Source organism: Balaenoptera borealis, assembly GCF_965194805.1.
Source record: "Balaenoptera borealis genome assembly, chromosome: 7".
Taxonomy (NCBI): domain Eukaryota; kingdom Metazoa; phylum Chordata; class Mammalia; order Artiodactyla; family Balaenopteridae; genus Balaenoptera; species Balaenoptera borealis.
In genome coordinates this window covers 122,677,178-122,701,302 of record NC_138864.1, presented here as the reverse complement: position 1 = coordinate 122,701,302, position 24,125 = coordinate 122,677,178, and the positions used below count along the sequence as shown (strand labels likewise).

The 24,125-nt window shown below is 39.9% G+C and overlaps 1 protein-coding gene across 3 annotated transcripts in view; it reads right to left on the bottom strand.

Moving 5' to 3' along the window:
- The window catches only part of CNTNAP2 (contactin associated protein 2), a 2,074,761-nt gene that overhangs the window by 5,770 nt on the left and 2,044,866 nt on the right, over nt 1-24,125 (bottom strand). For all 3 annotated transcript variants that reach the window (XM_082400459.1, XM_082400458.1, XM_082400460.1), the window contains one exon: nt 4,088-4,168. In XM_082400459.1, the coding sequence (XP_082256585.1) occupies nt 4,088-4,168 (81 nt within the window). The remainder of the gene's footprint in view (nt 1-4,087; nt 4,169-24,125) is intronic.

The window sequence follows — 24,125 nt, the reverse complement described above, 5'->3', positions numbered from 1 at the left end:
GCCCCTCAGAGTTACCTGAGATGCTGTGTCCTGAGCTTAAGTCCTCAGTTTTGTCCACTGAATAAGACATAATTCTCAACTTTTAGGCTGCGCATTTTTTTCAGTCAACAACAACAACAAAAACTAACAGAACTGAAAGGAGAATTAGACCAAATCTCAATTATATTTGGAGATTTCAACATTCTTCTCTTAGTAATGATAGAACAATTAAACAGAAAATCAGTAAGAATTTAGGAGACCTCAAAAACACTATTAACAAACTTGACCTAAGGAAGTAATACCAATCCTATACATATGTTTGGAAATAGAGGAGAAGGATATACCACTCAACTCATTTTATGAGGCCAGCATTATACTGACACTAAAACCAGACAAACACATTATAGGAAAAGAAAATGGTGGAGCCATATACCTTCTTAATAAAATTTTAGTATCAAACCCAGCAATAGGTAGAAAATAATATATTATGACAAAGTGGTGTTAATTCTAGGAACGTAAGATTGATTTAATATTAAAAAATTAAGCAATGTAATTTACCACATTAAACAAATAAAGGAGAAAAACCATATGATCATCTTAATAGCTGCACAAAAGCATACGACAAACTTCAATACCCATTCATCATGAAGCCTGTCAGTAAACTATCAAGAGAAAGACACTTTTCAACCCGATAAAGGGCATCTTTGAGAAATCTACAGCTAATATTGTATTGAATAGTGAAAGATTAAACACATTCTCCCTAAGGCAAGACTGTCAGGTCTCAACACTTTATCCATGATTGTACTGAAAGCCCTAGACAGTGCAATAAAGCAAGAAGAAGAAATAAAAAAGTGTACAGACTGGGAAGAAGAAAGAACACTATTCTCAGGTGATGGGATTGTCTATGAAGAAAATTCTAAGGAATATACAAAAAAAGGTTGCTAGAACTAACAATAAATTTAGCAAAGTGAAATTTGTATTTTTACATATTAGCAAGAAACACTTGGAAATGAAAGTAATAAAATAATGCCATTTATAACAGAACAAATTGAACGCAGATGCTCTAGACTGTACACTGAAAATCATAAAACCTTGCTGAGAGAAACTAAAGGAAACCTGAATAAATGGATGAACATACCATATTTCAATGTCAATATTGTTAAGATGTTCATTTATAGATCTAATGCAATCCTAATGAAAATCACAGCAAACTTTTTTTTGGTAGAAATGTATAAGCTGATTCTGAATTTTATATGGCAGTACAAAGGACCCAGAATAGTAAAAATACTTTTGGAAAAAAAAAAGAAATGATTGTAGCAGTTACACTGCTTATTTCAAGACTTACTATAAAGATACAACAATAAAATAAGCATGGTATTGGCCAAAGAAAGACATATAGATCAACAAAATGGAATAGAAAACCCAGAAAAAAGACATACACATATGCAGCCAATTGATTTTTGACAAAAGTGCCATGGAAATTAAATTGGAAAAAAATATAGACTTTTCAAGAAGTGATCTTGGAATAACTAGATATTCATTTGGCAAATAATAACTTTGACTTTTATCTCATACTATATATAGGTGTTAACTCAAAGTGATTATAGACTGAAAAATAAAAATGAAAACTATAAAACTTCTAGGAGAAAACACAGGAGAAGATCTTCACAACCTTGGGGTAGGCAGATTTTTTAGAAAGAATTAAAAAAATCACAAACTATAAAAAGGTTAGAAAAATTGGACTTTATCAAAATTAAAATCTCCTGCTTTTCAAAAAATACCATTAAGAAAATGAAAAGGCAAGTCACAGACTAGGAGAAAATATTCACAATACATATGTCTGAGAAAGGACTTGTATCCAGAATGCAAGAAGAACACTTACAACTCAATAGCAAGAAGTCAAAAAAGTCTAATTAAAAGATGGGAAAGATTTAAACAGACATTTCACAAAAGATTTGCAAGTGGCAATAAGCACATGAAAAGATGCTTGACATTACTAGTCATCAGATAACTACACATTAAAACCACAGTGAGTTACCACTATTCATCTACTAGATGGGTACAATTAAAAAGAATGACAATACCAAGTGTTGGTAAGATTGTGAAGCAACTTGATCTCTCAAATATTGCTTACGGGAGTGTAAAGTGGTTCAACCATTTTGGAAAACTATATGGGAATTTCTTATAAAGTTAAATATCTTCTTTCTATAACCCAGCAATTGCACTCCTCAGGATTACCAAAGAGAAACAAAAACTTTTGTTCACACAAGACTTGGACAAGAATATTCATAGCAGTTTTATTCAAAATAACCCAAATCTGGAAACAAACCAAACACCTGTCAACAGGTGAGTAGATAAAACAGATTATAATACCTTCATACAATGGAATACGACTTGGCAATAAAAATTAACAGACCACTGGTACATACAGCAATGTGGATAGATCTCAAAAACGTTATGTCAGGACTTCCCTGGTGGTGCAGTGGTTAAGAATCCTCCTGCCAATGCAGGGGACACGGGTTTGAGCCCTGGTCTGGGAAGATCCCACATGCCGTGGAGCAACTAGCCCGTGCGCCACAACTACTAAGCCTGCGCTCTAGAGCCTGCAAGCCGCAACTACTGAGCCCGCGTGCCTAGAGCCTGTGCTCCACAACAAGAGAAGCCACTGCAATGAGAAGCCCACGCACCGCAACGAAGAGTAGCCCCTGCTTGCCACAACTAGAGAAAGCCCACACGCAGCAACAAAGACCCAATGCAGCCAAAAATAAATAAATTAATTAAAAAACCAAAAACGTTATGTTGAGTGACAGAAGGCACAACAGATTACATACTATGTGATTCCATTCATATGAAACCCTAAAAGAGGCAAAAGTAATCTATGTGACAAAAGCAAGTGGGGAAGAGGGAAGGATGAATTACAAAGAGGGCACAAGAGAACTTTTAGTGGATGGAAATGTTCTGTCTTGACTGTACCTGTGGTTATGGGTACATGTGGCTGTCAAAAGTCACTGACCTGCTACACTTAAATAAGTGTATATTATACTTCAATAAAGTTGATATTAAAAAAACAAAAACAATGAGGATAAGGATTATACCAGAACTTTGAACAATGTGCTTTGAGCACCATTTTGAATGTATTCTAATTCCACAGTCACATATATATACAGGTGTTTACTTTCTTCCTGGGGAAAATAAACCTACTGACTAAGCTGAGTTGATTGGCTGAATTTAAAACCCTTGATAAGCTTACAATATTGGCCATACTTAGAGAGGCAGGAAACATTTTTATGAAATAAGGCAGAAGAAGCAGGGAGAAAAGAAGGCAACAGGCAACAGGGTTATCGATACTGATCCAAACACGAGGAACTATACTAGGAGAGTCGAATTATTCTGCAGGTATTCTGGTGAGAAGAAAAGACTGGAATATTTTAGACACTCTGGCTTATTAATTTTCTTTTTAAAAAAATATTTATTTATTTGTTTATTTATTTATTTATTTTGGCTACACCGGGTCTTAGTTGCAGCATGTGGACTTTTTAGCTGCGGCATGCGGACTCTTAGTTGCAGCATGCAAATTCTTAGTTACAGCATGCGTGCGGGATCTAGTTCCCCAACCAGGGATCGAAGCCCTGCCACCTGTATTGGGAGCATGGAGTCTTACCCACTGGACCACCAGGGAAGTCCTTGCTTATTAATTTTCTGATAATTTTTATTAAGATAACTGAAACCAGACTGGCATAGTCCTTCCTGATTTTGTAGTAAGCTATTATGGACCATTTGGCATGCAAGGGGATGAGAGTGGAAAAGACTGGAGGGCATCAAGAAACGTTCTGGCTGTTGCCATGACTGCCTGCTTGCATGTTCTGATGCTGGCTAGCTCCCTACTATTCTTCTTCTTTTTTTTAATAAGTCAGCATAAAAAGTAGCCAGGTTACATTGACCACACTTTCTCCACAAGGTGGGTGTACTTCTCAATCTTCAGTCATATTTAAACAGCAAAATGAATTAAGTACAAATCCAGATAACTCCTTTTCCCCCAGACTATGGTTTTATTGAAAATGAATAAAGATGAGAAGTTACAGGAAAGCCTGTCCTGTAAGTCACCTACCTCCGATGATGGCCGAGTTTCTGTTGACTCCATTTCTTATAGCCTGGCCTTGTCCTGGGTTATACGGAAAATCAGCACTGGCTGTAGAGGAAGAAATGAAAAGACATATATATCATTTATCCCAGATAATTTTATACCTAGTTTTTCATACAACCCTTCAACAGCCTGTTTTCCCAAATGAGATCTCCTTTTCATCTAAACACATTTTGCTGTTGTTTCCCACAAGAATCACAGCCACTTCAGTGTCTGCTGTTTGCCTTTGTACAAGTCCCAGATGGACAGCATACCTCTTTGGGAGGAGTATTAACAAATCTTAGAACTACCTGAGCTGGCCTGCTTTGGTTCCACTGACAGACAAGTTATGTATTAGAATACTTTTTCTTAAGTTTGGCTGAAATTTGCTTCCAACCCACTTTTATCCTTTTCATAACTGGTGGCTCTGGATATACTCACCAATGAGCTTTTTACAGCTTACAGCATTAGTTTAAAAAGTAATCATTAAAAAATATTTTTTAAAATTGAAGTATAGCTGATGTACAATATTATATAAGTTATAGGTGTACAATATAGTGATTCACAATTCTTAAAGGTTATACTCCATTTATAGTTATTATAAAATATTGGCTATATTCCCTGTGCTTATTTATTTTATACATAGTGGTTTTACCTCTTGACCCCCTACCCCTATCTTGCCCCTCTCCCCCTCCCTCTCCCCACTGGTAACCACTAGTTTGTTCTCTATATCTGTGAGTCTGCTTCTTTTTTGTTATATTCATTAGTTTGTTGACTTTTTAGATTCCACATGTAAGTGATATCATGCAGTATTTGTCTTTCTCTGTCTGACTTATTTCACTTAGCATAATGCCCTCCAAGTCCATCCACGTTGTTGCAAATGGCAAAATTTCATTCCTTTTTATGGCTGAGTAGTATTCCATTATATATATATATATGTACCACATCTTCTTAATCCATTCATCTGTTGATGGACACTTAGGTTGCTTCCATATCTTGGCTATTGTAAATTATGCTTCCATAAATATTGAGATTGCTTCCATATCTTGGCAATTGTAAATAATGCTGCCATAAATATTGGGGTGCATGTATCTTTTCACATTAGTGTTTTTGTTTTAAAAAGTAATCATTTCTTTAAATGAATTTTACATGGCTCTAGTAAAACATTATACACTTCAGGAATTTGTAAGAGGATAACATATTATAAGTGTTGAGAAGAATATTAACTGCCTAATAAATTTTCTATCTCTCCCTATTTCAACAAGCCTTTGCAGAATGCCTACCATATGTCAGGCACTATTCTAAGTGCTGGGGATATACAGTAAACAATAAAAAAGATTAAAATTGCTATTAATGAGAACTTTCCATGCCTCATTGAAGAGTTTGGTTTATATAGTCAAAATACTAATCTGAAGCATGGATGTGGTTTTAGTTATGACCCTATTTATAGTGAACTGCCTGAAATTATGGGGCAGCTTCCACGTTGTAATTCACACACTCATAGGACACAGTAAGATTTGGTTATCAATACACATAATTCCCCAACGTCAACCCCCCTTCAAAGACTGAGAGCTGCTTTTCAAGAATAAAGGCTTGCACCTTCACTGCTCCTCTGGGGCACAGTTTCTAGGTCTTTTGACATTGTATTTACCTTTCTCTGGACTCTGTTTGGTCTACATCCTTCTAAAAAGTCAAAAGCTTCGTAGCTTGTAACTGGCCTAGTTGGGATTAACACCCAGGTAGGGTTAATTCCAAAGTCAATAATCTTCCCTATCCTGCCTTTCAAGGGCTAGGAAGACACAGACAGGTAAGCTGTAGAGGAAATGCCAGCTTTCAGACAGTTTAGCTTACGTAGGGCCTATGGGAGGAAGAGCCTTTTCTTTGGGGTTCAGGGAGACAGACTTGTTTTGTTTGGACACATTGAATCTGAGGTGCCTAGAGGATGTATGGTGATAACTAACAGACATTTGGGTGAGTGGGTCATATGTCTCATCTCCTTTTGATAAACACAGAAATCTCCTGACCCTTAAATATCAATAATATAAATCTTCAAAATATATTTAGTAACAAAAAAATTACAGTGGCAATTTTGTCATTATTCTGTTGTTTGGTATTCATGATGCTACAAAGCTGTTTGCTCTTCTGCTTCAGGTAACATGGATGGTGGGACACAGCATAGCTCCTGCTCCAAAGAGAGCTTTGCGTCCTTGGCCACAAAACTGCAGAAAAACACAGATGCCTAGAGACTGACATCCTCTCTCTGGTTCTCTTGAAGTTATTGATACAAACACTAGTGGAAGGTATGGATGTGACCTGAGATGACCCAAGGAGAATAATAAGAGCTAGAAAAGAACATTAAAAATACCCCAGGATCGCCTCTGTTATAAAATCTGAACTCCTTGACATGGGGAGGAAGGCTTCCCTTGAGATGAATTTCTCTCCTGCCTCTTTCCTCATGGAACCACTTTTCCAACTCAACATTCTAGGCACACGGATTCTTGATGCTTGAGGGGGACGTGTCTTTGCTCATTCACATGGCACTCTCTGCCAGGACACCTGGTTTGCCCCTCTTCTCTTTGTCCATTAAATCTTGCCTCTTTCCTGAAACCATCCTTGGCCACCTCAGATGAAGTGTCTGCCCTCCTTTCAATGGCTATCACCTTAATTCTCATCACTCCTTACATGGTATTCATCCTCTTAAAGACAGGGGCCAATCTTAATTATATTTGCAGCCCCAATGACAAATAGTGCAGACAAGTAGCAGAGCTAATTGGATGTTCGTTGACCGGTATAATTAAAATCAGTCCATTAAGATGTGCGTAAACATTTGTATAGCCTCTTCTAATAATAAAGTCCCCCATGCAGGTACAATTTTGAAAGTCAGCTGCCTAAACTCAACTTTACCCTTAAAGCAAGGCAGCATTCTTACTCTTCCCAACAAAGGAAAGGAACATATTGAATACAGAAAAGCTGCTAATGATTCCTGTGTCCACTCGTCTGGTTATTATCAGAAAACAGTCAGTGGAAAACCCCCAGGCCCAGCAGAAGTCCTCACGAAATTCAAGGACAGGGTTCTCTGTTTGCATGAGCATCCCTATTTTCCTGGCTTTGTTTATACCTTGAGCCTGGTTGTCCTAATGCTTGTGAATGCTTACTCCCTGGAGGCAGATCCGTTTTATCCTGGCACGCAGACTGATTTGCTACTTGGACAGATAATTTCAAATGATTTCATTGTAACTGTCCTTTCCCCTGGGTACCAACATACTCTTGGAAATGCACATAAAGAAACATGGAGGCCAAGAGACACAGATGAGGCCAAGCCACAAACCTCATCCATGACACGTGCTCCATTCTGCTGCTGACCTTTACGCTCCCCCCACCTCACCTCCTCCAAGTTTGCTAGGAGAGCAGAGCCATTTTACTGGTGCTGGAGTAGCAGGCAGGGAACCTATATTTTGGGAAACGTCATGAGTAGGTCCAAAATAGACTTTATTTTTATTTATTTATTAATTTATTGCCATTGAGCTGGACACTTTTTATTCATTTATTTATTGATTTATTTATTTTTGGCTGTGTTGGGTCTTTGTTGCTGCACGCGGGCTTTCTCTAGTTGCGGCAAGCGGGGTCTACTCTTTGTTGCGGTGCTCGGGCTTCTCATTGCAGTGACTTCTCTCGTTGTGGAGCACGGGCTCTAGGCGTGCGGGCTTCAGTAGTTGTGGCACACGAGCTCAGTAGTTGTGGCTCGCGGGCTCTAGAGCGCAGGCTCAGTAGCTGTGGCGCACGGGCTTAGTTGCTCCGCAGCATGTGGGATCTTCCGGGACCAGGGCTTGAACCCGTGTCCCCTGCACTGGCAGGCGGATCTTAACCACTGCATCACCAGGGAAGTTCCAAAATAGACTTTAGATATTAAGTCTCAGGACCAGATTTGTGTCGAATAGGCAAAGACTGTATTCAATACACTTTTCTTCTGGGTCCCAAATGACACTTGTGGACAAAGAATGTCACCTGTCAAAGGATGTTGCTGCCATCAAGCCATCAGCCACGCCCACCCCCACAGTGCACCCTGAGGAGATTCAGGATGGAGAAAACAGGATACTGGCCCTAGATAGTTAAGGTGCATATCAAAGGAGTGATCTCTGTGAGGCCAGACTCTGGAATTTTCCCATACATAAAAAATTGCTAACTTCATTAACTTGAGATGTCTGGTTTTTCTTTAATTAATAGTAATCTTTTGATGTACCAACTACTTGTTTTGGTTGCAAAAACTCCCATATATCCGGGCTCCTCCCTTACCTCTTCGGAGCAGTCCCTCAGAGCTATTTGAGAGTCTGTCTCCCGGGCTTAAGTCCTCAGTATGTCCACTGCATAAAACATACTCCTCAACTTTTTGGTTGTGCATGTTATTTTTCGGTTGACACACTACATGATAACACTAAAGTGTGGTGCTATTCCAGCTCTGATTTAGTGTCTCCTGGAAGCGTGTTCCTGCTTATTTCCCTTGCACACATCCTATTTGTCTGGTCATCCCCTTTACACTGATAGACCATGTTTCCTTTGCCCCGTCATCCAGAGATCAGCTCTCCTCCCCGCCTCCCCCCAGCAGGGACAGGCAGACATGGTGCTGCAGGAACTGATGGTGGGAGATCCTTCTCCCGTGGACATGCTTGTTAAACAGCTTGGCCGACGCTGCAGAGCCCACAGAGAAGGCACATGCATCCCAGGCCCCTAAACACACTCAGACAGTTCCACACACAGACGGCCTCCCTTCCGTCATCTCTGTCTTCAACCTGGGAAGCAAGCTGAGAGCTCAGCGCTGGTGCACCTGCCCCTTCCCTTCCTCCAACTTCAGGTCGGAAAAGAAAGGAAAGAACACACACACTCTGTAAGAGCCGGCCCAGGGGGAGTTGCTCCTCGTAATCATAGAGATATAGTAAAAGGGTCAGAAATTAGGACAGGGTGAGTAAAAATACACCTTCTTACCCCCAAAGAATAGAAACCATGACTGTTTTATTCCACTTCTAAAGGCCTTTGCATGCCCTTTGCTACATTCTAGGAAAACTTCATCAGGAAAGCAAAAGACAGTCTAATCCTTGCCTCTTCTGTCCGTGTGCCAGGCGGGGCGAGGGTGTGGCCCTCCTCGGGCAGCTAGTTCTGAGCCTACCCCGTACCTGCTGCCAAGTGAGGGACATCACACAACAAAGACCCCCAATCATCACGTAGGTGACGGATGCGTGGTAAAGCTCTAAATTTTAGGACTACATGAAATTACTCATTACTTGGACTATACTTTCCTCACATATAAAACTCTCTGGGGCCCAGAGTAGCAAGTGTTCGCTGTGGTGGAATAAGCCTAGAAGCGTTTTCCTTCTACCATAGAGCACAAAAAGTAAATTTACATGAAATTCAAATTTTGGGAGCAAGCTGTTTAGGAAATAATATTAATAGCACTTCCTACAAGTTGGGCACTGTTTTAAGTCCTTTTCATGGATTAGCTCATTTCAGCCTCCGGTGAACCTTGTGAGGTTGGTGTATTCATCCCATTTTGGAGGCTGAACACTTGGCTGAGGTCCCATGACCAAGAAGTGGTGGAGCTGGGAATTGGTTCCAGAAACCACTTGCGAGGCGCTAAGCTGAAGTGTCTCTGACGAGGAAGCAGGGGTCTACACTGGCTTTATCAAATCATCACCATCATTAAGGCGACCAACTAATTTAGCCCAGTTGTTTTCTCTGTGGTTGGTGGGCTGTCTGGGGAGGCCCACAGATGTCTAAAGGCTTCCGACTGCACTTGTCTGGCTTCAAAAGTGAGCATGTGAGGCATTTGACCTGACAAAGATAATTCCACATGATGATAGCGTCAGCTGAGCAATGTGATAAACTAAGAACTCTGAACCAACATTGTAAGAAGAGAAACCCAATATTCCAGATACAATTCCCTCATGGGCCCAAACACACAGAGAGCATGAGAGAATGGTTATCACCATCAGAGAGAATGGTTATCACCATCATGGTAACACTTGTGAAATCATGAACAGTGCGAACCGTGCTTTAAAACATTACTGTCAGATTATGATTTTGACTGCCTTTACCGAATGTGAGAAATTAAGAGAGGAAGTTTCAAGGCAGGTACTTAAGTACAATAAGCTGATTTAAAAGATATTCATAAGAATGGAATATTAAAAAGAGATTTGAATTCTTTAGCCTTAAATTTCTTGCCTGTCTCATTGAGCAGGTAGGGAGGAAAAGGAGTAGTAAAGCATTAAAAAAAAATAAGAGGCGGAGTCAAGATGGCAGTGTGGGAAGATGCGGAGTAAGAGTCTCCCCACAACTAGGGTGCCTGCCGGCTGCTGGTGGGGGACTCTGACGCCCAAGGAGATGGGAGGAACCCCAAAGTGAACCGGTAGGACGTAGGGGGACTGAGGGGGGAGGAGAAGTGGAGGCCAGACAGGATCAGCACCGCTGAGGCTGGGGAGACCAGGAGGCGCAGGCGGGAGGGGCTCTCCGGGAAGAGCGGGAGAGGAGAGGGCGATCGCCTGGCCCACTCAGGCCCGGGGAGCCTGCTGAGCTCCCAGGCCGGTACCCGTCCTCCAAAGCCCCATCCAGGCCGTGTGGGTCCTGGGGGCATAGGAGGGAGGCCAGGGAGATCAGGAGAGGCAGGTGGGAGGGGCCCTCTGGGAGGAGTGGGAGAGGAGCGGAGGGCAATTGCCCCGCACACTCAGGCTGGGGAGACTGCTGAGCTCCCAGGCGATGCCCTGCCCTCTGAGACCAGGAGTGGGGGGCACACCTGGGTACCTTCTGTTCCTTGAGCCTAAGCCCCACCCTCCACAGCCCCCAGGGCCTTTTCCAGCCCTGTGGGTCCTGAGCATTGGTCCCATCCACCACACAAACCTCACCCTTGCTTAGGCCCCACTCTCGACAGCCAAGGCCTTCCTGCCCCCCCCCCTTTTCCCCCCTCCTCCTCTTTTTCACTATTGTGATATTGTTGTACCTTCTGGTTGTTGATTCATCTATATTTTTATTCTTATATTCTTCCTAACATATCTGTTAGTTTACTAGTCTAATTTTATTTTTTATGTTGTTATTGTTTTTTTTTTTTATTGCCACCTCAGGTGGCTTGTGGGATCTTGGTTCATGACCCCAGGGTCGGGCTGAAGCTCCTGCAGTGGGAGCTCCGAGTCCGAACCACTGGACTAACAGAGAACCTCAGACCCCAGGGAATATTCATTGGAGTGAGGCCTCATGGAGTTCCTCATCTCAGCACCAAGACCCAGCTCTACCCAATAGCCTACAAACCCCAGTGTTGGAAGCCTCAGATCAAACAACCAGTAAGACAGGAACACAATCCCACTCACAAAAAAAAAAAAAAAAAAATGAGACAGCAAAAAAATATGTCACAGATGAAGGAGCAAGGTAAAAACCTACAAGACCAAATAAATGAAGAGGAAATAGGCAATCTACCTGAAAAAGAATTCAGAGTAATGATAGTAAAGATGATCCAGAATCTTGGAAATAGAATGGCGGCACAGACTGAGAAAATACAAGAAATGTTTAACAAAGATCTAGAAGAACCAAAGAACAAACAAACAGAGATGAACAACATAATAATTGAAATGAAAAATACACTAGGAGGAATCAATAACAGGAAAACTGAGGCAGAAGAATGAATAAGTGAGCTGGAAGACAAAATGGTGGAAATAACTGCCAAGGAGCAGAATAAAGAAAAAAGAATGAAAAGAATTGAAGACAATCTCAGAGACATCCAGGACAACACTAAACAAACCAACATTCGAATTATAGGGGTCCCAGAAGAAGAAGAGTAAAAGAAAGGGTCAGAGAAAATATTTGAAGAGATTATAGTTGAAAACTTCCCTAATATGGGAAAGGAAATAGCAAAGAGAGTCCCATACAGGATAAACCCTAGGAAAAACACACCAAGACACATATTAATCAAACTAACAAAAATTAAATTCAAAGAAAAAATATTAAAAGCAGCAAGAGAAAAACAAAAAATAACATACAAAGGAATGCCCATAAGGTTATCAGCTGATTTTTCAATGGAAAACTCTTCAGGCCGGAAGGGAGTGGCAGGATATACTTAAAGTGATGAAAGAGAAAAACCTACAACCAAGAGTACTCTACCCAGCAAGGATCTCATTCAGATTTGATGGAGAAGTCAAAAGCTTTTCAGAGAAGCAAAAGCTAAGAGAATTCAGCACCACCAAACCAGGTTTACAATAAATGCTAAAGAAACTTCTCTAAGCAGGAAATACAACAGAAGAGAAAGAAAACACAACAGAAGAGAAAGACCCACAAAAACAAACCCAAAACAATTAAGAGAATGGTAATAGGAACATATATATCAATAATAACCTTCAATGTAAATGGATTAAATGCCCCAACCAAAAGACACAGACTGGCTGAATGGATACAAAAACAAGACCCATATGTATGCTGTCTACAAGAGACCCACTTCAGACCTAGGGACACAAACAGACTGAAAGTGAAGGGATGGAAAAAGATATTCCATGCAAATGGAAATCAAAAGAAAGCTGGAGTAGCAATACTCATATCAGATAAAATAGACTTTAAAATAAAGAGTGTTACAAGAGATAAGGAGGGACACTACATAATGATCAAAGGATCAATCCAAGAAGATATAACAATTATAAATGTTTATGCACCCAACATAGGAGCACCTCAATACATAAGGCAAATGCTAACAACCATGAAAGAAGAAATAGACAGTAACACAATAATAGTAGGGGACTTTAATAACCCCCTTACACCAAGGGACAGATCATCCAAACAGAAAATAAATAAGGAAACACAAGCTTTAAATGACACAATAGATCAGATAGGTCTAATTGACATTTATAGAACATTCCACCCAAAAGTGGCAGAATACACTTTCTTCTCAAGTGCACATGGAACATTCTCCAGGATAGACCACATCTTGGGTCACAAATCAAGCCTCAGAAAATTTAAGAAAATCTAAATCATATCAAGCATCTTTTCTGACCACAATGCTATGAGATTGGAAATCAATTACAGGAAAAAAACTGTAAAAAACACAAATACATGGAGGCTAAACAGTGTGCTACTAAATAACCAAGAAATCACTGAAGAAATCAAAGAAGAAATAAAAAAATACATAGAAACAAATGACAATGAAAACACAATGACCTAAAACCTATGGGACACAGTGAAAGCAGTTCTAAGAGGGAAGTTTATAGCAATACAATCTCACCTCAAGAAACAAGGAAAATCTCAAATAAACAATCTAACCCTACACTTTAAATAACTAGAGAAAGAAGAACAAAGAAAACCCAAAGTCAGTAGAAGGAAAGAAATCATAAAGATCAGAGCAGAAATAAATGAAACAGAAACAAAGAAAACAATAGCAAAGATCAATAAAACTAAAAGCTGGTTCTTTGAGAAGATAAACAAGTGATAAACCCTTAGCCAGATTCATCAAGAAAAAAAGGGAGAGGATGCAAATCAATAAAATTAGAAATGAAAAAGGAGAAATCAGAACTGACACTGCAGAAATACAAAGGATTATAACAGACTACTACAAACAACTATATGCCAATAAAGTGGACAACCACGAAGAAATGGACAAATTCTTGGAAAGGTACAATTTTCCAAGACTGAACCAGGAAGAATTAGAAAATATAAACAGACTTATCACAAGTAATGAAATTGAAACCATAATTAAAAATCTTCGAACAAAGAAAAGTTCAGGATCAGATGGCTTCACAGGTGAGTTCTATCAAACATCTAGAGAAGAGCTAACACCCATCTTTCTCAAACTCTTCCAAAAAATTGCAGAGGGAGAACACTCCCAAATTCATTCTACAAAGCCACCATCACCCTGATACCAAAACCAGAAAAAGATACCACAAAAAAAGAAAATTATAGACCAATATCACTGATGAACATAGATGCAAAAATCCTGAACAAAATACTAGCGAACAGAATCCAACAGCACATTAAAAGGATCATACACCAAGATCAAGTGGGATTTATCCCAGGGATGCAAGGACTCTTCAATATAGGCAAATCAATCAATGTGATACCCCACATTAACAAATTAGGAATAAAACCCATATGGTCATCTCAATAGATGCAGAAAAAGCTTTTGACAAAATTCAACACTGATTTATGATAAAAACTCTCCAGAAAGTGGGCATAGAGGGAACCTACCTCAACATAATAAAGGTCATATATGACAAACCCACAGCAAGCATCATACTCAATGGTGAAAAACAGAAAGCATTTCCACTAAGATCAGGAACAAGACAAGGTGGCCCACTCTCACCACTGTTATTCAACATAGTTTTGGAAGTCCTAGCCACGGCAATCAGAGAAGAAAAAGAAATAGAAGGAATACAGATTGGAAAAGAAGAAGTAAAACTGTCACTGTTTGCTGATGACATGATACTATACATAGAAAGTCCTAAAGATGCCACCAGAAAACTACTAGAACTAATCAATGAATTTGGTAAAGTTGCAGGATACAAAATTAATGCACAGAAAGCTCTGGCATTCCTATACACCAACAATGAAAAATCAGAAAGAGAAATTAAGGAAACATTCCCATTTAACATCGCAACAAAAAGAATAAAATACCTAGGAAAGGGCTTCCCTGGTGGTGTAGTGGTTGAGAATCTGCCTGCTAATGCAGGGGACACGGGTTCGAGCCCTGGTCTGGGAAGACCCCACATGCCGCGGAGCAACTGGGCCCGTGAGCCACAACTACTGAGCCTGCGCGTCTGGAGCCTGTGCTCCGCAACAAGAGAGGCCGCGATAGTGAGAGGCCCGCGCACCGCGATGAAGAGTGGCCCCCGCTTGCCACAACTAGAGAAAGCCCTCGCACAGAAATGAAGACCCAACACAGCCAAAAATAAATAAATAAATAAATAAATAAATAAAGTAGCTATTAATTAAAAAAAAAAAAACCTAGGAATAAAACTGCTTAAGGAGGCGAAAGACTTGTACTCAGAAAACTATAAAACACTGATGAAAGAAATAAAAGATGACATAAACAGATGGAGAAATACACCACGTTCTTGGATTGGAAGAATCAATACTGTGAAGATGACTATATCACCCAAAGCAATCTATAGATTCATTGCAATCCCTATCAAACTACCAATGGCATTCTTCACAGAATTAGAACAAAAAATTTTACAATTCGTATGGAAACACAGAAGACCCCAAATCGCCAAAGCAATCTTGAGAAAGAAAAACGGAGCTGGAGGAATCAGGTTCCCCAACTTCAAACTATACCACAAAGCTACAGTAATTAAGACAGCATGGTACTGGCACAAAAACAGAAATATAGGTCAATGGTGAAAGATAGAATGCCCAGAGATAAACCCATGCACATATGGGCACCTAATTTATGAGAAAGGAGGCAAGAACATACAATGGAAAAAAAATAGCCTCTTCAATAAGTGTTGCTGGGAAAACTGGACAGCTACATGTAAAAGAATGAAATTAGAACACTACCTAACACCATACACAAAAATAAACTCCAAATGGATTAAAGACTTAAATGTAAGACGAGACACTATAAAACTCTTAGAGGAAAACATAGGAAAAACACTCTTTGACATAAACCACAGCAAGATCTTTTCTGACCCACCTCCTAGAGTAACGGAAATAAAAACAAAGATAAACAAATGGGACTTAATTAAACTTAAAAGCTTTTTGCACAGCAAAGGAAACCATAAACAAGACAAAAAGACAACCCTCAGAATGGGAGAAAATATTTGCAAATGAAACAACAGACAAAGGATTTATCTCCAAAATACACAAACACCTCATGGAGCTCAATATCAAAAAAACAAACAATCCAATTAAAAAATGGGTGGAAGACCTAAATAGACATTTCACCAAGGAAGACATACAGATGGCCAAGAGGCACATGAAAATATGCTCAACATCATTAATTATTAGAGAAGTGCAAATCAGAACTACAATGAGGTATCACCTCACGCCGGTCAGAATGGCCTTTATCAAAAAATCTAGAAACAATAAATGCTGGAAAGGGTGTGGCGAAAAGGGAACCCTCTTGCACTGTTGGTGGGAATGTAAATTGATACAACCACTATGGAAAACAGTATGGAGGTTCCTTAAAAAACTAAAAATAGAGCTACCATATGACCCAGCAATCCCACTACTGGGCATATACCCTGAGAACACCGTAATTCAAAAAGAGACATGTACCATAAGGTTCATTGCAGCACTATTTACAATAGCCAGGACATGGAACCAACCTAAATGTCCATTGACAGATGAATGGATAAAGAAGATGTGGCACATATATACAATGGAATATTACTGAGCCATAAAAAGAAATGAAATTGAGTTATTTGTAGTGAGGTGGATGGACCTAGAGTCTGTCATACAGAGTGAAGTAAGTCAGAAACAGAAAAACAAATACTGTATGCTAATGCATATATATGGTATCTAAAAAAAAAAAAAAAAAAGGTACTGATGAACCTAGTTTCAGGGCAAGAAGAAAGAGATAGACATAGAAAATGGACTTGAGGACATGGGTTGGGAAGGCGAAGCTGGGGCGAAGTGAGAGTAGCATCGATATACATACACTACCAAATGCAAAATAGTTGGCTGGTGGGAAGCAGCAGCACAGCACAGGGAGATCGGCTTGGTGCTTTGCGATGACCTAGACGGGTGGGATAGGGAGGATGGGAGGGAGGCTCAAGAGGGAGGGGATATGGGGACATGTGTATGTGTATGGCTGATTGGCTTTGTTGTGCAACAGAAGCTAACACAGTATTGTGAAGTAATGATACTTCAATAAAGATCTGTTAAAAAAAAAAAGCTAAACATACATTTATCATATGATAAAGCAATTCCACTCCTAGCTATATATCTAAAGGAATTGAAAGCAAGCGTTCAAACAGATATTTGTGTGCTGATGTGTATAGCAGCATTATTCATAATAGCCAAAAAGTAGAAACAACCCAAATATTCGTCCATGGACAAATAAAATGTGGTACCTACATTGGAATATTTTCCAACCATAAAAAGGAATGAAGTACTGATACATGTTACAACATGGATGAACATTATGCTAAGTGAAATAAACCAGATACAAAAGGACAAATGTTGTATGATTCCATTTCATGAGTTACCTAGAGTAGACAAATTCATAGAGACAGAAAGTAGATTAGAGCTTACGAGGGACTGCGGAGAGAGGAATGGGGAGTTATTGCCTATGGTGAGAACTTCTATTTGGGATGATGAAAAAGTTTTGGAAATAGATAGTGGTAATGGTTACACAATATTGTTAGTGTGACTAATGCCACTGAATTAAACACTTAAAAATGTTTAAAATGGCAAATGTATGTTACATATATTTTACTACAATTTTTAAAGATTAATAATGTAATATACCAAAAGCCATTGAATCATACACTTTAAATGGGTAAATTGTATAATATGTGAACTATATCACAATAATAACTGGACTCCACATGCAAAGGAATGAAGTTGGACCCCAATTTCACACCATATATACAAAAGTTAACTCAAAATGGATCAAAGACCTAAATTTCAGAACTAAAATTATAAAACTCCTAGAAGAAAACATAGGCATAAATCTTCATGATCTTGGATTAGGTAATAATTTCTTAAATATGACACCAAAAGCACAAACAATGAAAGAAAAAATAAATCGGACATCATTGAAATTTAAAACTTTTATGTTTCATAGGACACCATAAAAAAAGTAAAAAGACAACCCATAGGTTAAAAAATATTGACAAATTATATATCTGATAAGGTATATATCTTACCTGGGGATAAGGGAAATAACATATCTAGAATATATAAAGATCATTTACAACTCAATAATAAAAAGACATGCCCAAGTTTTGAAGTGGGCAAAGGATTTGAATTGACATTTATCCAAATAAGATATAGAAGTGGCTGATAAACATATGAAAAGTCATTCAACATTACTACCCTTCAGAGAAATGCAAATCAAAACCACAGTGAGATACTTCATACCCACTAGGATGGTTATAATCAAAAAGACAGACAATAAGTGGGAGGTACAAACTATTGAGTGTAAGATAGGCTACAAGGATGTATTGTACAACATGGAGAATAGAGCCAGTAGTTTGTAATAACTGTAAATGGAGTGTAACCTTTAAAGTTGTATAAAAATAAAAGATAAAAATAATTTAAAAAATACAGAACATAAACGAGGTAACTGTGACTCTTATTTACTAAATTTCAAAATACGTAAAATTCTAGACTTTAGGCTCAGAAACCAATTGCAAATAAAACACACATTTAAATGCATATAAAAATAAACTGTGATTGTCTAGCAGAGAACTCCCCCAAAATGAAAGGCACTAAATGCTTCAGGTTGTCATATACCAGGGACAAAAAAATTAGATAGTAGCTGACATCTAGAGAAAATATTGCCATGGAAACCACTTGGGCTTCAGCATCTAATGGGATAATTTGAGATACTTCAACAAAACTGCTGCTATTAATTATAATTTAATTTAAATTGCAACATTCTTTTTGCAGTGGAGTCTGCGCTCCATGATGTAAATATGTCTTTGTTCTTCCCAGTTTCTTTGTTTCCTTTCACTTTATTCACTCTCTTCACATCTGAGCTCTATAGCAGAAAATAATTTTTTTCAAACTATTTGTTTTAGCCATTCACTATTGACTGATACTTGGAAACTCATATGAAAACAAACTGTTGTCACGTAAGATGCTGAAGATCTCAGGGGACGCTCCTTTATTTTCAGAGAGGCTATCGCTGATCACATTTTCAGGAGGGAGAGATTTTTCAAGGCCAGCAGGTTTTTATCCAGGCAAACCCTATCTGGCAGGACCTTGGTGAGCCTCAGTTTTGTGTTTCTACTACACCCTTCACCTCAGTTTCTACAGAAAGATGACCAGCCAGAATTTCAGAGCCCCAACAGGGAAAAGAGTATGAATTTTGGGCTTCGACCTGGGAAGGTAATCAAGCCTTACATTTCCAGCTTCTTAAAAGAGCGGCCAAGTGGCAGCTGCTTGCTCCAGTGTCGGAGATCCAGTGACCAAAAGAGGTTAATTAGGTGAAAAGAAACAGAATAAAGGAACTTGCCATCCTCGACTATAGATCTTGATTGTTTAAATAATGCCAACTTTAAATGAAGGTACTGAAAGAGCAATCGATTTTTACTAAATTCCCTCCTTCCATCGGTTTTTTAAGCCAACTTCTAAACTGTCTCAGTTGCCTTTGGGAAAGAGATCCACTGATACTCCCAAGCGAGGCTGCCACTGCATTCTTCTGTCTGATTAACTGTAAGGAGGTATTTGGATTAGAAACAGCTCATTATTGACAGAAGTTCAGACTCCATGTAAACACAAAGACAAGATGTATGATATCCTTTTCACGTCAAAGATGTCTTGTTATTTTTCAGGTGGGCAAACTGTCGCTTCTTTTGTATTTGGTGCTAGTTGTTTCTAAGTCAACTGTCAAAGCTCTGGTTGGCTAATGTTGCGGGCACTGCGGATCATGGATCCTTACAACCCACGTTTACAGGGTTGGTCTGTGACCTCTCCCACAGCTGAGGCGGCTGAAACACAGGAGAGCGGTTCGGTCACAGTCATGGGGCTGGTAGGTACCAGACCAGGGCTGCTGGAACCAGCTCTCTGGGCTCATTCAGGACGTTCTGTGCATCTTGCTGTAGTTCTAAGCTGAGCCTGCGAAGTCTAGATGGGGGAGCCCAGCGAGAGGGGCTGGGAGCCCGGGTGTGCGCATCTTTCTCCACTGGGGGGATGACTGCTGCATCCGTGCAGGGGCCATCACTCCTTTCCCTCTGCCACAGGGGTTTATCATTCCACGTTGATGTCAACAGGAATGCAAGAAGGAGGAAGCCCAAATCTGGGGGCATGTGATAAATCTGGGAAGTACCATTTAAACCCCTTTCTGAGGGAAAACAGCTTCCAGATTGTATGCAGGCCTCCCCCTCCAGGTGCTGGCACTCACAAAGGGCTCCGGAGGTCAGGGACAAAGCACCTCTGCCTTGAGTAACTAGGAGGAGGGGGTTCATTGGCCTTGAGTGGGCTGCGTAGGCTTTGTCTTCCTCTGTATACCTCATTCTGATGCGCCTTTAGGAGAAAATAAATAAATTGATTCCTGAGTGCTTTGGTTCAGAGCTTTCCGACTTGAAGGCTCCCACAAACCACCTGGAATCTGGTTAAAATGCAGATTCTGACTGCCTTGGGCTGGGAGTCTGCATTTCTAATGGGCTGCGGGGGAGTTTGAGTACACACCTCACTTTGAGTAGCAGAGGTTTAATTGAGACTCCTGGTGATTCACATCTCCTGCTGTTCCTGTGCATGTGTGTTTTCATTTAACATGATGCCTGAGAAGGAACTGAAATAATTCCTTCTGAGACCTTGTCTTTTTTTGAGGGGTGGTGGTGTGCTGACTCATTGTGTGCTTTTAAATGATCTGCATGACAGGATGCCCCTCGGCACCATTTCCTTTAATCCTATTTCTTTTTAGTCTTGTGAAAGCTACTAATGGAACCCTGCTTTCATTTCTGAGGACAATTCTTTAGTATTTTGAACGTAGAGGGGGAGAGTCTATTACTGCTCGATATTAAGAGCAGTCTAAGAAAAAGCAGCCAAGGAATTTAATAAATAGCTTAGACATGTCCTTGGAGACCTTTCCTGATTTAAAATAGGTGATTCTCTAAAGCATGCGCATCAGGGAGGAAAAATGTAAGCAGCTTTCGGCAGGAAAGCGCTCTCTGCAGGGGGCACCCTTTTGTCTTGTCACTAACCTTAAACCAGGCACCCATGTTCCACACATCTCTGGCCCTAGCACACCTTTCAAATCTTTTGCTCACACGATACCTTGCCTAATCTGTTGGTTCTTTCTGTGGATCAAAGAAGTGAAGAACAAGTAATTAACAGATGACCAGATCTCTTCGGGGATCTCATGGACAAACTGTGTGAACAAGGCAGCATGTAAGGAGATGATGTATCACGAGGAGTGGACAAGCCTGCACGCAGTGGCGGATGGGGACGACTCTGACCTCCCCCATCTCAGTGATTCACTGAGGTGACTTCCTTCTTTCCCTTAAACTTTCATGGCCGAGCAGAATCTTCGGAGGTGGTTTTTGGGGGACACTGAGTCTGCCATCTCCCCAGCCTGTGGCATTCTGATTAAAAACAATTTTCCTTTCTACCAACATTTGTCTCTCTCGAGTATTGATTTTTCGAGTGGCGAGTGGCAGGACCCAATTTGGTAACACTGTGATGTCAGCACGTAGGTTCTTGATGGTATGGATGCATTCACAGGCATATATGAGAGAAAACAGACGTTTTTTAAAATACTGGGTTGTTGGTTTCTCTGGAGTTTGTTGATTTGTTTTTGGAAAGAATTCTTGTCTCCTTGCTGCTGGTTCTTGCATGGGTGGGCTGTGCAGTGGCAGAATGCAGTCAGCTGGGTGGAAAGCCTGAGACCACACAGGAATATGGTGTGTCCAGGGTCCTGTAGCACCAGAGTGACTGATTCTCACTTGGTGAAATGCTGGGTCACAGTTAGGATGGTTACCAAGCCTGGTGAACACACCTGCTAATACAATTTGTGGGTTCCTTATCAGCAGGGCAGTCTTAGCCAGAATTGTCTGCTGATTCATGGAAATGGCCTCAGTTTCTAAGGCAGGGGTAGTTGAGAAACTAACAATAGTGAGAAAGAAGAAGAAAGCAACCCAATCACAGTCAGTAGGCCAAAATATGTCTTTTAAAGACATTCCCTGATGTATTTCACCTTTTCTTCTAGACTGTGGTCAAGACTTGGCACCATTCAGAAGACCAACGTCTTCAGGAGACCCTGGAGCCACTGCCTTCAAATTTCTGCTCAGAAACGCATCCACCAGGCACTATGCAGGTCCCAGCAGAGGCTTTGGACTTGCAGAATTTGTGGTTTGGGAGTTCAGTGAAAATAACTTTTTTTTTTTTAATCACCTAAAATCTAGTCAGAAGATGAGTTTCATCATTTGTGAGAATATTTAAACACATTTAATCATTTGAGGAATCAGGCAAAGATGAAGGGTCTTCTTTTACTCCCCCTTTGTGGAAATTTCTAGTAAATTCAAAGGCCATAATTTGACTGTGGATGGCTCTTTTGGAAAGGCCTAGACATTACTGATTTTGTTATCATCCTATGTCTTTCAAGGTAGCAGAATGAATAATAATATGCATTAAAAACATCTAATCTTCTGCTACAACCTCTGTATCTCAACTTGCAGACAATGTTGCCTTCAGTGGAAGATGATGATTTTACTCCAGCTCTCTGTGGACCAGCTCCATCAACATCCACAGGGCTCTGGCTTTGCAGGATGTCTGTGTTGTAACTGCTATTTCATCTAAATATAAAATTGACCCTTTTTGTTCCTAAGTGTTTGGAAACCAGTATAGAGAAGAGGACAGTTTCTGAGAACACAGTGGTATATGACCCAGATCACAGCCAGCCGACGGGACTCTGCCTCCTCTGGGGTCTATTAGATGGGAGAACAAGCAAAACTAAAGGGCTTTAAACATTAAGTCTCTATATATTTTAAGTCTTTTATCAATGTCCCGCTGGGCTCTTGCTTTGGAAATACTTTTTCCGGCTGCATTAGCACAAATGAAAGTTTAAAATTTCAGCCCCAAGACAATGTCTTTTCTTCCAAGGTTGATCTCAGAAAAGAGAATATACAACCCCATGCTAGGTATTTTCATTGTTTTTTGAACTGTCCTTTCCTTGAATTAACCTCAGCTCTCAAAAGGCAGCTGTCTTTTCTGGCTGGCAGGTGGAATGGCCATCAAAGAGCATCTTGTGAAACAAACGATCCTCGTTCATGAGAGTTCCTGAGGTTCCCCCACAGAGAGATGCCTCCTTGGCGCTGGCTCACGTCAGTATCAAGATAGTGTGATCGTCTTCCAGGACCAGCCACGTTGCTCTGTCATAGCTCTTCTCATTCATGTCAACAAAGTGTGAAATAATATTTAATTGGCTCTAGCAGGCTTGGGGATGATCTATTCCAAATCAAAAAAGGGATAGTGGAAATAAACAGGAAGTATATTTAGTATCAGGGGTTTACCTACAGGTATGCAAATTACTGATTATTTCAGACTTCTGCATTATACTGAAGGGATGACAGAAGATAGGAAAACAGTTCAGAGTAAAGAACTGGGATCTTTTTATATTTAGATTCAAATGTTTCATTGAGAGAAAGGAAAAGTGGGAAAAGCACTGAATCAGAGGTGAGGATACCCAAATTTTAGACCTGATGATGTTATTTTCTGTATACTTTTGAGCAAAGTGCTATAAATACTGGGACCCACTGGTTCACAGTCCTGACAGCACATCGAGACTCTCTCCGAATGGGGAGCAGGCGTCAGGGTGGCCAAAAAGCTCCGCAGGGGATGCGAATGCATAGCCACTCATTAGATGTTTACTGTGGGGATGAATGCATTTTCTCTCCGAGTTGCACTTTTTTTAATCTTTAAAATGTGGTTAATAATGTCCACTCAGACCATGTAGAGCTACTGTCAGGATAAAACAAAACCATGCACTGAAAGCATTTCAGCAATCAAAGTCATTTACAACTTTATCATTTCTGTCTTTATCCTTTCCCATTTCCTAAAAGTTAAAATTCCCAAGTAAATTCTTGAAAACCAGTTTTAGCCTTTTCTCGTGGGGAAACTTTACAATTAATCTCATCCTCTATGTTTAAAATAACTACACTCCACATTCATATGGATTTTTATGTACATTTACGTTTTAACATAAAATTGATTTTACTTTTTTTTTTATTTTTAAAGCCTTTCAGGATTGTTCCCAGGCAGAAGCTCAACAGCAGAATCAAGGATCCACCTGATCTTTAGACATTTCTGAACAGTCTGTGCAGAGCACAGAGAATTGAGCAAAGATCTTCTCAAATGAGTAAAACAACTGGCGTTGGGTCAAAAACTTCATCTAGCATAATGT